The 13,920-nt window shown below is 50.4% G+C and overlaps 1 protein-coding gene across 5 annotated transcripts in view; it reads right to left on the bottom strand.

Moving 5' to 3' along the window:
* Positions 1-521: 521 nt before the first annotated feature.
* Positions 522-13,920, bottom strand: part of USP31 (ubiquitin specific peptidase 31) — a 39,303-nt gene continuing 25,904 nt past the window's right edge. For 2 of the 5 annotated variants that reach the window (XM_060282942.2, XM_060282944.2), the window contains exons 8-17: positions 12,887-12,998; positions 12,361-12,455; positions 11,684-11,761; positions 10,929-11,058; positions 10,051-10,170; positions 9,487-9,712; positions 8,922-9,080; positions 8,294-8,446; positions 7,812-7,919; positions 522-7,177 (exon numbers count right to left, since the gene is read on the bottom strand). In XM_060282942.2, the coding sequence (XP_060138925.2) occupies positions 5,616-7,177; positions 7,812-7,919; positions 8,294-8,446; positions 8,922-9,080; positions 9,487-9,712; positions 10,051-10,170; positions 10,929-11,058; positions 11,684-11,761; positions 12,361-12,455; positions 12,887-12,998 (2,743 nt within the window). In that variant the 3' untranslated portion in view covers positions 522-5,615. The remainder of the gene's footprint in view (positions 7,178-7,811; positions 7,920-8,293; positions 8,447-8,921; positions 9,081-9,486; positions 9,713-10,050; positions 10,171-10,928; positions 11,059-11,683; positions 11,762-12,360; positions 12,456-12,886; positions 12,999-13,920) is intronic. The other 3 variants (XM_088656535.1, XM_060282943.2, XM_088656536.1) reach the window with 3 other exon arrangements.

Raw genomic sequence — 13,920 nt, forward strand, 5'->3', positions numbered from 1 at the left:
TCCTGAACTGTGGCTCTCCATTTGTTGTTGGACTTTGATTCCTATCTGCTACAGCCAGCTCTAGCTCAATGTACAATTCCTGGCCTGGTAGACAGCCAGCTAGCCAGCCAACACTTAGGAGAATCATCTCTCCATCTCTAGTGGTGGCACAAAGCCATGGGCGCCATCTGGCGGCAAGGAAGAGGCTCAGGCTTAAGAGAACCATAGAAATGGTGTGATTGTTAAAAGTGTTTACCAACATGTCTACCCACCCAGCTTGGCCGCCACCCCACCCCCCAAATATACCACACGCAGTGGGGGGGGGGGTTCCCCAGCTAGTGCCTCCCACCATTCCTCTGCATCCATGACATCCCAGCAGTCTCAGTCCCTTGTGTCTCCAGTGATACCCAGCCTGAAACCCTGGAGAGCCACTGTTGCCCATCAGTGCAGACCAGATGGGCCAGTGGTCTGATATGGCAGCCTCCTCTGCTCAGAGAGAAGGTGCTACAAGATCTGGTGGAGAAAAAAACACATTCAGGCAATGCCCTGTAATAAATTTATTGTACTTTATTACATTTTCCCACTTTTAAATCATCCAATACCTTGTATCCAAACTCTTCTTCCTGACAGGAAATGATTTTTTAAAACATAAAAATATAAATTCTGCATATTAAAAGTGCATACAAATAAATAAAAGGCATTGACACAGTCTCATGCACTTGCCGTCAAATAAGTTAAAACCCTCTTATGGTACATAGTAATGGTTCCACCCCAAGAAGAGACACAGCCTCCCTCCCAGAGTACTGTACAGTTTTTAAAAAAAACTTAGAAATTTTTGATAGGAATAAGGGAGAGAGGGCGAGAGGGAGAGAGGAGGAAGCATCCTGTGATGTAACATGCAACTCCAGCTGTCAGACAGGAAAGCGAGTCCAGTGTTTGAGGCTCACAGTTTTTGGAATGGCACTGAAGACTCAGTTTTAGCCAAAGGTGAGACGAGGCACGGCTGGTGAGCAGCAGCCGAGGAAATGAATTCTCTGGATACCACTTCCAGTTCTGGGGGCCCAGGATGCAAATGCAGCAAGTGCCACATTTAGTTAAAAAAAAAAAGTTAGAAAAGGCAAGAGGGAAGACTTTCCAAATTGCCTCTTGCAACCAGCCCCCATGTGCTGTGTTGCAGAGAATTCATTTTAGACCCAATCAAACCATTTCAGCACCCAGCATTCAAATCAGGTTGGCTTAATGCTTGTAAAAAGAAAACAAGTGGGTGTTGGAATTTACATTTCATCCTTCATTCTGTCAAATCCAACCCCCTGCATGCTAATGGATTTTTGGTTTGTTATGGTTTTTTTGTGTGTTTTTTTATAATTAAGGAAAGCCATGTAGTACTTCCATCTCACCACAGATTAGAACTAAATTTCAGTTGCTTCTGCAGATAATGTTGGACCCCCGACAAGTTGCTGCGGATTAACACGCAAATGACAGCAAAGCCAAAAAGAGGATTGCCCTTAACATGATTTGAACTGGCATTTGAAACAAAAACGCTTCCTTGACTGCTGATGAGAGCTTCCAGGATGGTGGAAAAACCTCCTCCTCTTTCCCTTGCTCCCCTTACTCCTCCTGTGCAGGAGCTGCCTGGGAGCTGTGGGTGGTTCTGATTTAAGGAGCAACGTCCCTCTTTGCAACAAAGCTCCCTGGGGCCTCGTTCCCAGAAACCAGAGGAGGTTCCTCTCAGACCTTCCCAGCTCTGCAGCCAGCTCTTCCTTGCACCAAAACGAAACTAAGGGGACTGGAGAGTCCTGCTTTGCCACCACTCACCCCCCCCAAAAAAAACTGGCTCCAGAGAAGCTGTGTTATGGTGGGGAAGGAGCCCTTCTACCATCACAGAAATCTGCTCCTTAAAAGAGGCTGCCAGCTGCTAGCAGCATCCCTCAAATGGCTGGGAGCCCCTTTGAAAACAGCAGGTTGCTCACGTCTGGAAACAAAAATGCACCCTCAGAAAGAACAGGGAGAAATCACCTGCAACCTTTTAAATATTCCACAGTAACTTCTGTACCCCCTCCCCAAAAAGGTCAGTAAACAAAAAGAGCTGTACAAAGGAGAGGATTGTGGGTGCCAGAAACTGGGACCCTTGGCTGCTCCAGGGGTGGGCTGAGAGCTCCAGTCCAAGCTTAGGTGGGCATCAGATGGGCAGCAGCAGTGACAGGGGCAGCCTGGTTTAGCTTAGCTTTAGCTGCTTGCATAGTTAACATGGTCATGCATGGGGGGGGAGGGGCACAGGGAAGGGCCATGCATGTTACCTTCATTGTGGGCTTTTTGGGGAGTGGGAGCAAGAGAGATAAGTGGCCAACCATGCTAAAGAAATTCAGCACTGCCAAGCAGAGAAGAGCCTACAAAACTAGGTTAAATGTGTCTGGAGCATGGAGGTTCACTCTCTACCTAAAATGATTAGTCCGACTCAGTCGCATTGATCCATAGATACATCTGAAAAGACAGAAGCGAAAAGTGAGGTGCTTTGCCATGGCTACAAAGAGCGGCTGTTGGCACCATCTCGCCCACCGAGTACAAGCAACATGAAGTCCAAGGTGCCTCTATAATACAATCCCTCGGATATGTGCTTAGAATGTGCATACTAATTATAAACACTCTCCAAAAATCTAGACCCAAAGGATAGGAAGCCTTCTGAGATGCAGAACTCAACCTTCCCGCAACTGGAAGGTTGACTAGGTGTCATTCATGGAATTAGGAAGAAACAGGCTTTCGGGCCAATTGAATGGAGCTGGGTATGCAGGGGAGCCAGGGAGGGGGCTCAATTTCCTCCCTATTCAGGGGAGCCTTGAATTAGTTACTCCACCAACCCCTACTCCCAAAGAGAACTGCAGAGCTGCATGTCAGGAGAGGCCTAAATTTAATCCCACGGTCCTCCTGGAACTAAAGCCAACTTGTCTGAAGAGAGATGAAATTGTGTCCTTTTTTAAAAAAAGAAGAAACACAGATAGCGCTAAGGGCCTAGAAGTCTGCTGAATATCTCTTCCCAATGAAAAACTGGCGGCCAGCCCAACACAAGGAAGTGGCCCAGGCCAAAGGAACAAAAAAAGGGGGAGGGAACCCCACAAAGCTTAGCAAGGTCCCTTTGACAAAAGGAGGGCAATGAAAGCAATCACTCACCCCCACACTCAACACACACACTGCCAGTGGGGCAGGAGAAGGGGTCAAGGTTCATATCCCAGCAGCAGCGCCAGATTGGCCAAGGCTGGGCTAAGGCATCCTGTGCCCATGGATCTCTCATCATGTTTAATGGGACATGCTGCGGTCACCCCCAAGACAATCCTTTCCCCAGGAACCAGACATTTTTCTTCTAACTGCAGTGCCTCACCACTTGAGAAAGAGGAACATCTAAAAGCAAAGGGGGTGAGCTTGGCAACCTAAGAGCTGAGCACACAAAAGCTCCTGTTTTAACCTACAGGTGGGCACAAGGGGGGGGGGAGGAGATGTGTTGTTGCCCCATAGGAGCTAAACTGTGTGAGGAGGGGTTTTGCCAGGTGTCACTTCCCATGGGGCTGCAGCCTACCTGTTCACAGCTCAGCAACTGGAAACACAACCCAGGTATAAGACAAATGCCTCACCTGCCACGTTTCAAGGCTGCCTGTGGCACTTAGAAGCAGACCCAAATACCCAGGATCCCTTGTTCCTAGGTGAGGAGGAGATGATAACCTGGCTGTGTAGTTGGATCTACCACTTAGGGCCGTGGCAGTGTCAGTTCCAGCCGAACAAAGACAGGCCCAAGGCAGTGCAAAGGGAATAATAAACCATGGAAGGACCTGCTGCATTCAAGGGCTGAAGTCTTGTTAACTAAACCTCCAAACAGGCAGAGGCTTCATGCCTCAGTAAGATGACATGGCCAAGGGAAGGAACCCATCTGCCACCCAGCATTAAAAAAGACAAAAGGCACAGCTTGTCAGTGACGCCTCTGCAAAGTTCCCTGCTCAAGCTGAAGGCTGCAGGAGGCAAGCAGGCAGTCAACTCGGGCAGAAGCAGATGTGGGGAACCTCTGGGCCTTCAGAAACTGCTGAACTACAACTTCCATCATCCCAGCTGTTAAATCATACTTGCCAGGGGCTGAGGGGGGTTGCAGCTCAGCATAATCTGGAAAGCCAAAGCATCCCCAAACCTGTGCCAAAAGAAATGGCAACAAGCAGGTGGGCACTGTAAGCTCAAAATCCACTGAAAGATCATGGGAACAAGAGCAATGAGCGAAGGGAGGGAAGAGTGCATGGAGGGAGTCATTGCACAGCACGCCTAAGAGTGAGGCACAAAGGTGCCCCCCCCAAGGCTTCAGAGTGGCCATTCATTGCCAAAGCCACATGGCAGATGAGGAGCAAGAAGAGGGAGGACCAAAGGATTTGAGGAAGGGCAGCAGGAGCCTAGTTCCAGCTAGGACCCACAAAAGCTTAAATGCCTCCTTCCTCCACCATGGACTGCAGCAACAACTGATCCACATCTCCAGAGAGAGAGAGAGAGAGAGAGAGAGAGAGAGAGAGAGAGAGAGAGAGAGAGAGAGAGAGAGAGAGAGAGAGAGAGAGAGAGAGAGAGAGAGAAGTCAAGCATTCTTCATTGTGGACTACAGAATATGCTCATCACACACACACACACACAACCTCCTTCCACCTAACCTGTGATGCGGTGATTGCTGCAGGGCAGGAGGTCAGACTAGAAGACCCTTTGGGTCCCTTCCATGAACCACCCCCTTCCACCCTGCAGAAGTTCCAGGCCCAACCTGCTGGTTTCCAGGCTGCCAATTGGTCCCTCCCTCTTATGAGAAGACACCTCCGAACAGATAAGAGTGTCAAGCAGGACAGACTTTTTTAAAAAAAACAAAAATTCCAAACATACAGAAATCTGCTGGAATGGAGGAAAAAAAACAGAAACAGACACACTTAAAAGCAGGCTTCTCTGACGTACACACACACCCCTCTATGAGAGAGAATGCACCTTTCCCCCAGAATCTTCTGTTCCCTCCAGTACTGGCTGAGCGCTTACCTGAGAAACAACATTAGCGTTGAAATATTGCCCTTTAAGAAGCTTGGGAAATGGGGTGTCGGGGGGGGGGAGGAAGTGGGGGAGGAGACATTGCCTGGGGAGGAGAGACACACAGCAGAACAGGGTGATCGTCTTGCTTTTCACACGGTTTCCCTTTGCAGCTCACAGAGCAAGGCTACAGCCTGCTCAGTGACACGCACACACTGCAAGGGACAGAAGCGGTAGCTTTGCAACATGGACACAGCTGGCCATTGACATAATCCAGAGTCCCTCTTCAGAGAGAAAAGTGGTAAGACTCCCCAAGAAGGCTACTGTGCAGACTGCAATTCTGCTGTGGGGTTGAGGCAGAGGGAAGAGAAGAGAGAAGATGATGACAATGTCCTTTGGCGCGCACCCCTCCCCCCCACAAGCCCGCTACAAAATACCAGCGGCAGCGGCAGCCTGTAGTTATTTGGTACGATGGCGGAGTCGAAAGGCGCTTGAACAGTAGTCAAGTTTTCTTCAAACACGTTAGGCACATGAACAAAAAGAAGCAAAGGAGGAAACCAACCCAATTGGATTGCAGGAGGAGGAGGAGCAGTAGCAGCAGCAGCAGCCAATCACTGAGATTTCGAAGAGGCCGGCGGCGGCCGTGCAGAGGAGGGCATGCTGGGAGGAAGTTTGCGCAAGGCCTTGTCGGCTGCCTGCTTGCCACTGCTGGGCGACTGCAGGGGGTTGGCCTCCAGCTGGGAAGACTTGGATTTGCGGTTCGTGAGCAGCGAGTGTTTGGCAGGAGAGGGGTTGTCTTTTGCAGAAGCCAGGGTGGCGTTCGAGGGGAGGGCATTCGGAGGCTGGGAGGGACTGCCGCCACCACCACTCTTCTCCAGCTTCTCCTCAAGCAAGTTCTTGCTGGCAGCTTTGGAGGAGCTGCTCGCCATCTTTTTCGAGAGCATAGTGGTCTTGCCTAGGTCGGCTGACCTCCGGCTTTCCTTCTGGCGCAGGGCGGACTTGAAGAAAGAAAGCCCCTTTTCTTCCGACTTGCTGTCCCTCCTCAGGCTGGCACGGGGGGCGCCTGTGGTGGGCGAGCGTAGGCTGGCCATGGAGGAGCTGCGCACGTGCTTGCCGTCCGGTTTCCTGCCCTCGCTCCGCGACTGGCTGATCCGCGGGGAGCCCGTCCGTGAACCAGTGGTAACGCCAGCCTTGTCTGAGCTGAGGCTGAGCTTGGAGCCCTCCCTGCTGAGGCTGTGCTCCGAAGTCCTGTTTTTGCTCGTGGGGGTGTTGTGCCCCCGCACAGACGACCCCGAGGAGTTTCTTCTCGTCGCAGTGGAGGAAGAGGAGGAAGCAGCTTTTTGCTTCTGATGCTCAGCAGAGGTGTTACTGGCAGCCTCTTGGCCCTTTGAGCCAGCCTCCTTCCTGCCCTGCCCAGAGGGGGCAGGAGAGCCATGCCGTCCACTAGCCCGGCTAGAGTTCAGCTTGCTCCTGGTCCGGGACGCCTTCGGCAAACTCTTGGAGGGAAGGAGCGGGGCTGCCGGTTGGCAGGACACTGGGGAATCTGTCCTGCCTTTCCTGGAGCTTCTGTCTGACTCCAATGTGTCTTTGGGGTGGGCTGCCTTTTGGGGGCTGCTGCCCGCTTTGGACATTCCACTGAAGCTTCTCCCCTCCTTGACTGGAGAGCTCTCAACAGAATCACTCTGGTCAACAAAAGCGATCTGGTTGTTGTTATCGAAAGGATCCAGGGCAGGGCAGTTCCTGTCTGCCTGCGACAGGGTCTTGCTGTAGGAGTCCGCGCTCGAGCCTGGCTTTCGACCGGGCGCTTCATCTCTGAAGACACCCTCCATGACTGCCAGGGGAGCTCTGCCTGCTGTGGGGTGTTCCTGTCGGCCACTGCTCTCACTGGACTCAATGTGGCTTCCAGAGAGACTCCTCAGGCTGCTAAAGCATGAGGTGGAGACTTTGTCGTCCGCAGACTCCCCAATCCTCTCAAGGGTGGAAGCCGAGCTGTGAACCGGAGAGTCCCCAGAGAAGCGGGAAGGTGAGCTGGAGCGCATCTGCAGCTTCGCCGACAGCGACCACGAGGGGCGGATCCCGTTCTCACTCACGGCCAAGGGGCTGGTCACGGAGGACCTGGAAGACAAGCTCTGGCGCTGGACACTCCTCACAAAGGGGCGGGTGGAAAAGCCACCTGTGGAACACAGAGGAATATGATACCCAAATACACAAACAGAGCATGGAAACATGCACAAGCAAGGAAGCCATTCTAAAATGCATTTCACTGAAAATCCCCCCCCCCTTTATAACTGCTTTCATACGTTGAGTTTGTGTGGCTCTGTCTATTTCATACGAGAAGCTACAATGCGTTCATTTCGGGGGCACTATGACACTGTCCTCACGTTTAATTCTCCGATGTTTTAATTTGCATATTGTATGTTTTGTCACAAGCTGCAGTGAATAGCAGAGTGCACATTTTAAAACAAATTAAACACACACACACACCTCCTGCTCTGGAAACTGTGCCAACATGGTAACTTCCTTGCCTACCTATCAAAGCTCTTTCATGGGCTGAGAGATCAGGAGACCCTCCCCTGAAGGACACCCTGCTGCCAGGGGACAACTGAGGGTGGCAGCAGCAGCCAAAGCAATTCTCAGAAGGCAAAACATCAATCTAGAGTAAGTTTCTCCCGCCTGTGTGCTGAACAGTGAGGGCCCAACGCAGCATCCATAATTCAGAAAAGCAAGAATGCTGTCCACACCTCTTTCATTTGCTGGCAAGAGACAGATGTGCTAGCACAAAGGTCACAGAGAACTTCCCCACTAACCTCTGAGGAACGGTGCTGGGAAGCTGTTCACTCTGCAGGAGACATTCTCACTGCTCTCCCAGCTTTGAGCAGAACACTGCAGGGCCAAGGATGATCCAGGGGCAGAAGCTAGAGAAGGGGAAACTCCTCAGAAGAGGATACCTGCTCCCATCAGACATCAAAGGACAGACATACTTAGCGCATGCCGGCACTGAGATGTGGAGAGAAATGAAGGCAGTGGATACGATGGCCTGAAAATACCAGCAACATCCCTTTCTCCCTGGTTTCTGCTCATTTTTCTGGAGGAAGGAATCCCCTCTGTTGCTGCTGGTTTTTCTGCCTCAGCACCCCTCTTCACAGTCCCTCGGGCAAAGTTGGTGACCCTCGGGGTGGCTGAGCTGCAGAGGAGGAACCCAGTGCTCTGCAAGATCTCCCCTGCCATCAACATTCAAAGTGAGGTGTGGCAGAGCCACTCACCAACTGCACCCAGCCCTCACACTCACCGTCATCTTCGCTCCTTTCTCCCATCAGCTCCACTGACTCCGAGAGGGAGGCTAGGGAAGTGCGCCGGGAGGAGGCCGCAGAGGCAATGCTGGGCTGCTTGCTGCCTGGGAGTCGACTCACCCAGTGATCACACAAAGAGGAGCTGGTGGAGCCTGTGGAAGCAGGAGGAAGAAGTGGGTAGCAAGAAGCTTTCCTCTCATCATAACACTAGAACCCAAAGGAGTCCCTTAGTCAAGATGAACGTTGGGAGATTCAGTACAAACAAGAGAAATAACTTTTTCTTCACACAGCACATAACTAAATTATGGAATTTTCTACCACAGGAAAAAAGATGGCCACTAACTTGGATGCCTTTAAAGTGGGGATTGGACAAATTCATGGAGAATGAGGCTACCAATATGGCTACTAGTCTCCATAGCTACCTTCAGAACCAGAACCCCAGTTTCCAGCAGCAGGAGAGGACATCTTTCCCTGGTGTCCTCTTGCCTGTGGACCCTTCTCAGAGTAGGCACCTGGTTGGCCACATTGGGATACAGGTGGGCCATCTTGGGCCTGGCCCAGTTGCAGCCAGGCTCTTCTGGTGTTTCTGTGGAATCCACAAAACCAGCAGCTGCTCCAAGCCATTACCTGCCACAGAGCTGTTGGCCGACCAGGAGGGAATGGCTGTCCGCCTCTGGTAGAAGAGGATGTAAGCCGTCTGCTTGCACACCTCGTTCTCAGCCAGCTGCTGAACCTCACTGTCGTCAAAGCAGTACCACAGGCCATCAATGGAGTTCTTGCAATAGGCTGCAAGAGAAGGTGCCAGAGTTAGTTAGGGGGAAGGTGAGCATGAGGGAGCCCTGTTGGGCCAGCAGCCGAAGCATGCTGGGGTCTCTGTCGCCCAGTCATGGCTCTCCTAAGACCCCACCACCCCAAAAGATAGGGAAGAATTAAACTGCCAGACTGTGCTGAGGGCTGGGGCAACATGTTTTGCCCCCTAAGGCCACCATGTAAAAAGACCCTTAAGGAAATGCACCGCCACTACGAGAGGGGGGCTGCTGGAGAGGCTCAGCTGAGCAGGCAAAGGCATTCTGAGCCATTGGCCATCTGCCCACTTGTTAACATCCTTGTCAGCAAAGCAAGTCATGGAGGGTGCAAGGCAGGAGCAGCATGGCAGTGAGCAGAGCCCAAACTGGCAGCGCAGCCCAGTCACCTGTGTAGTGCCCGCCCTGCATGGTGCCATGGTGATTGCACACAGCATACAAGTCGTAGACGAAGTCTTCTGGGTCTCTGCCCAGGCCGTAGGGGCGCCTCCAGGGAGACCAGTGAGACGGCAGGCTCCAGCTGCTCTGGCTTCGCTTGACCACATGCGGCGTCATGTCCAGGCCAATCAGAGGGAACCTGACCATGTTCTGAAGTTTCATCCTTCTGTCTCCTTCCTGTTTAAAGGGGAAATGCAGGTTGCAACCAGCACAGAGAAGTGTGGTGCTGGAGGCGCCACATCAGCACCTCAGAGAAGAGCACACACCTCCCCCCAGCCCCAGAGGCTGCTTGGGCAAAGGCAAGAATGAAACCATGCCAAAGACGAGGAGTTCAGCGCCTGCAAGGCTAGCCCTCTTAGTTGATCACAGGGGGCTCTCCTCACAGCGGAGGAAGCAATAATGCCCCTGCATGAAAACAGCCCACATGACTAAGGAATCCCAGGGCCACTGTAGCAATCCAAGCAGAGCCCTGGCTCCTGAGTTCCCTCCAGCCCAGCAAGCAAGCCTCCTTTCACCTGTCGAAAGCGCTTCAGGTGAATGATGAGGATGTCAGGCAAAGTCCAAAGGCTCAGCGTGATGCTTCCTTGCTGCAGCTGCTTACAGTGGGGGCAACGCCATGCATCGTCCGGGGCCAGCTAGCAGCAAAGAGAGGAGGGTGCTATTAGACAGATAGGCGCGCGCGCACACACACACCCCCCTGGCATATGCCCATAGCTGCCAAGTTTTCCCTTTTCTCGCGAGGAAGCCTATTCAGCATAAGGGAAAATCCCTTAAAAAAAGGGATAACTTGGCAGCTATGCATATGCCATGAACATCCACTCTTTATAAAGGAAGGAAGAAGATAAACACAAGAAATGCTTCTTGCCCTGCATCATAAGACCCCACAGCAACATGTTCAGTTATCACCTCTATATACTCCATTCTAGTTGTTATCACAAGTATTCCTATGAAACAATTGTATGTTTTATACAACGAACAACAGCAGGCAAAGCGGCTGTGCCATGACCAGCTCCCAGCCCAACATGTGCCTGCCACACTTTTGGGAGACAGAAAGCCAAAGCAGACCAATCACACATGGAAGGGGCAGCCTTTGAAGGCACAAGAAGAACTTCGAGGGTCTCTCTGACCACTCATGACGCAACGAGGAACCTCCTGGCCATATCGAGGAAGGGATATTTGGGGAAGAGCCATAACAGTAGAGCACCTGCTTTGTACACAGATATCCCAGGTTCAATCTCCAGTAATAGCATCTCCAAAGAAGGCTGGGAGAGACCCCTGCCTGAAACCCTGGATAGCTGCTGCTAACCAGCATAGACAATGCCGAGGTGAATGGGACCAACTCGGGATAAGACTGCTTCCTGTGCTGTTACTGACAGGTCACTGAATCTCTCACCTGTTCCTCTTTGGTGTAGAGCTGGAAACACTGTGATAAGGTGCAGGACTGAGGCTGGTGGTGGAGCTCCCTCTGCTGGCGGACACTCTCAGCATCCGGGATATATTCATCTTCTGTGTTGACGAACAAACTGCAACAAGGAAATGCAGCATTTAACAATTCCTGTGCTTGCAAGCCGACTAGCAAAACACACAAGTGGGGTGAGGCTGCCTGCCAACCTTCTTGGGAAGCACTCTTGGGCAGGTGACTGGCAGCTTGTAAATTAATCTACTGAGTGTGCAGAAGATAGATCGGAATCTACTGTGAAATCCCCAGGCAATTAGATCAGAAAAGGTTTCTGACTCCACTGTTTAACAATAGGAGCAGCAAAATGACTCCCTACCCCCAATTAATACTACATACATGACGAGAGCTTGGAGGAACCATGAGTGGATTTGCATGTAGAGAGACCGTGAGTTCTGTTCGGTTCCGCTATGTTGTAAAAACATACAAGCAATAAAAAATTCCTCGCCTCAGAGTTCTATCTTCTGCACTCGGCTCATGTTGGAGAATCTCAGGGTTATGGTAAAAGTGGATCCCACAAGCTTTGAGGTATGCTCAGCCCTGCTCTGGGAAGCAACTAAACACACACACACGAGAACCAGCTTAGGCAAGCCTAGAGCAGAAAGAAGTCCCTAGTCATGTGGGAAAGGGAGTTTCAAGCCACAGCCTGCCAGGAGCCCACCCCAAAGTCCCAAATGGAACATGATGCTTACTAGTCTTTTGTCTCCTTGTCCCACTCCACAACCAGCTTCACGTGAGGATTTCCACCTTGCCCACATGACTTCAGGGCCCTGTAGAAAACACACCGCAATCACTCACGAGTCTTTCAAAAAGCAGCAATGCGTATGCTAGTCACCAGCACCTTTATTTCTCTTTCTCTCTCACCCCCATAAAGAACCTGCCAAACCCATCAAGATCCCCCACAGGAACCAGCTGAGTTCAAGGGCTTGTCCACTTTTACCAGCCTACTAAAGAGGCAATAGCCACTCCATAGGAACAGTTTGAGATGACATTACAGGAAAGCTTCCCTCTAGTTTATTCTGCTCCTTCTTGGTAGAGCATGAGACTATGGATTGCGGGGTTGTGGGTTCGAGCCCCACGTTGGGCAAAATATCCCTTGGACTAGATGGCCCTCATGGTCCCTTCCAACTCTACAATTCTATTATTCTCTCTCCAGGACAAGCAGCAATCCAGGCAGAAACAGCTTGAGAGCAGCCAGCTCCTAGGAGAAGCGAGGCCTGCAGGAGAGATCAGAAGCTCCATTGGTGCCTGCCAGACTGAAGCGGCTCTCGGCAGGTGAGATGCCGTCCCCTTCCCCACCCCAGTAAAATAAGCAAATCCCCATGGCCTGAGGCCCCGCATCCTCCACAAACAAGGAAACCACACTCACCGCTCCACCATTAGGTGGCACAGAGGCCGCTCTTCCTGAGGTAACAGGTAAGTTATGCCCACGGCGCTGACCACTCGCAAGCTGAACGGACAAACCTACATGGCAGGGGAATGAGAAGAGCAGTTGCAAGGGGGAGATGGTGAGGAGAGGACAGGTGGGAAAAGAGACTCCTAAGTGGGCACACAGCTGGCATGCACTTGTCCCAAACAGGTGTGCCCACCTGCCCTTTGGGCACATGCTCCTCCAGTGCAACATGGGCCAGAAGACACATATCATCAGCCTGGCTCTCTTCCTCTCTTCACTCTCCAGCAGATGGAAAGCAAGAGGAGCAGGAACTTCACAAGGCACTACCAACCACCCCCTTGACAATGAGTTTATTGAGCAACCAGCAATGTAAGCAGCAATATTGCTATTTACTTAGCACCACAATTAGACTGGCTTCTTACAGCAGCAACTCTCAAATGCACATACACATGCTGAAAGGCAAAGCAAGGCGTAAAGAGGGCCCAGTTCCAGGCAGCTTTACCTGGACACAGGCTGAGGGCCGCAGGTAATACTGCATCTTCTCCAGAATCTCCTTCTGCAGTAGGTCCCAAGGAATCGTCTTCTCCAGATGGAGCACAAAGGGCTGGCCAAATCTGCAGATAAGAGCAAGGCCATGAAGGGACCAGCAGCTCTTTCTCACTCCCACCATTTTTAATTTTATTTACTTAAGGCATTTCTAGGCCGCTTAATCGTTAGCATTTCTAAGCAGAGCACATAAAAAATAAACAGCAGAGAATAAAGCAATAAAAGTTCATCAAACAATTGTATGAAGCCAAATAGAAACCTGAACACTACCTTAATATGCCTGCTGGAATAAGAAAGTCTTTGTTCAGCAAAGAGGCTGTCTGTCTAATTTCAGTTGGGAGGGAGGCTATTGCCTTTATATTTATTTGTAAACATAGGCCAAAGGAACTAGGTACATTTAGCCCAGAGAAAGGGATTGTCAGTCTTTTGGAGAGAAAGGCTCAGTCTTTTGTTCCCACCAATTAAGCCTTTGATGGTGGGATACAAAACAGGGCCTCAAAAGATTAATTCCACCTGCAGGCAGCTTTATACATAAGGAGGTAAATCTTTCCACTATCTCAGTCTTAAAACAGTTTAGGGCTTGAGTTTACACACATTATTGGTATACAATTCTTGTAAACAACATATCTATTAACCAAAAAAATTAATTTTGTCAAACCTTAACACAAACTGGCTTTATTTTAATCTAATTTATAGTTTATTATAGAAGTACATGTAGAAACATGAGCTCCAAAACCCTTAACAGAATTTGGAAATTTATTGAACACAATAGGTAGAGGGGGAAATGGATTAGTTTCTAAATTGTACTCTATATTGCTTAATATAACTTATGTATCTATAGAACCTCTTTAAAAAATATGGGAACTAGATATTGACACACACAAAGTATATAAGATTCAATGTATAAGAGTAAAGAATGATGAGAAGAATGGAAATGATTATAATTATAGGTTGGTATTAGAAAAAGTAAAGAATGTTGAAAATGAGAGC

This window comes from Zootoca vivipara, chromosome 13 (genome assembly GCF_965207765.1).
Source record: "Zootoca vivipara chromosome 13, rZooViv2.hap1.1, whole genome shotgun sequence".
NCBI classification, from domain to species: domain Eukaryota; kingdom Metazoa; phylum Chordata; class Lepidosauria; order Squamata; family Lacertidae; genus Zootoca; species Zootoca vivipara.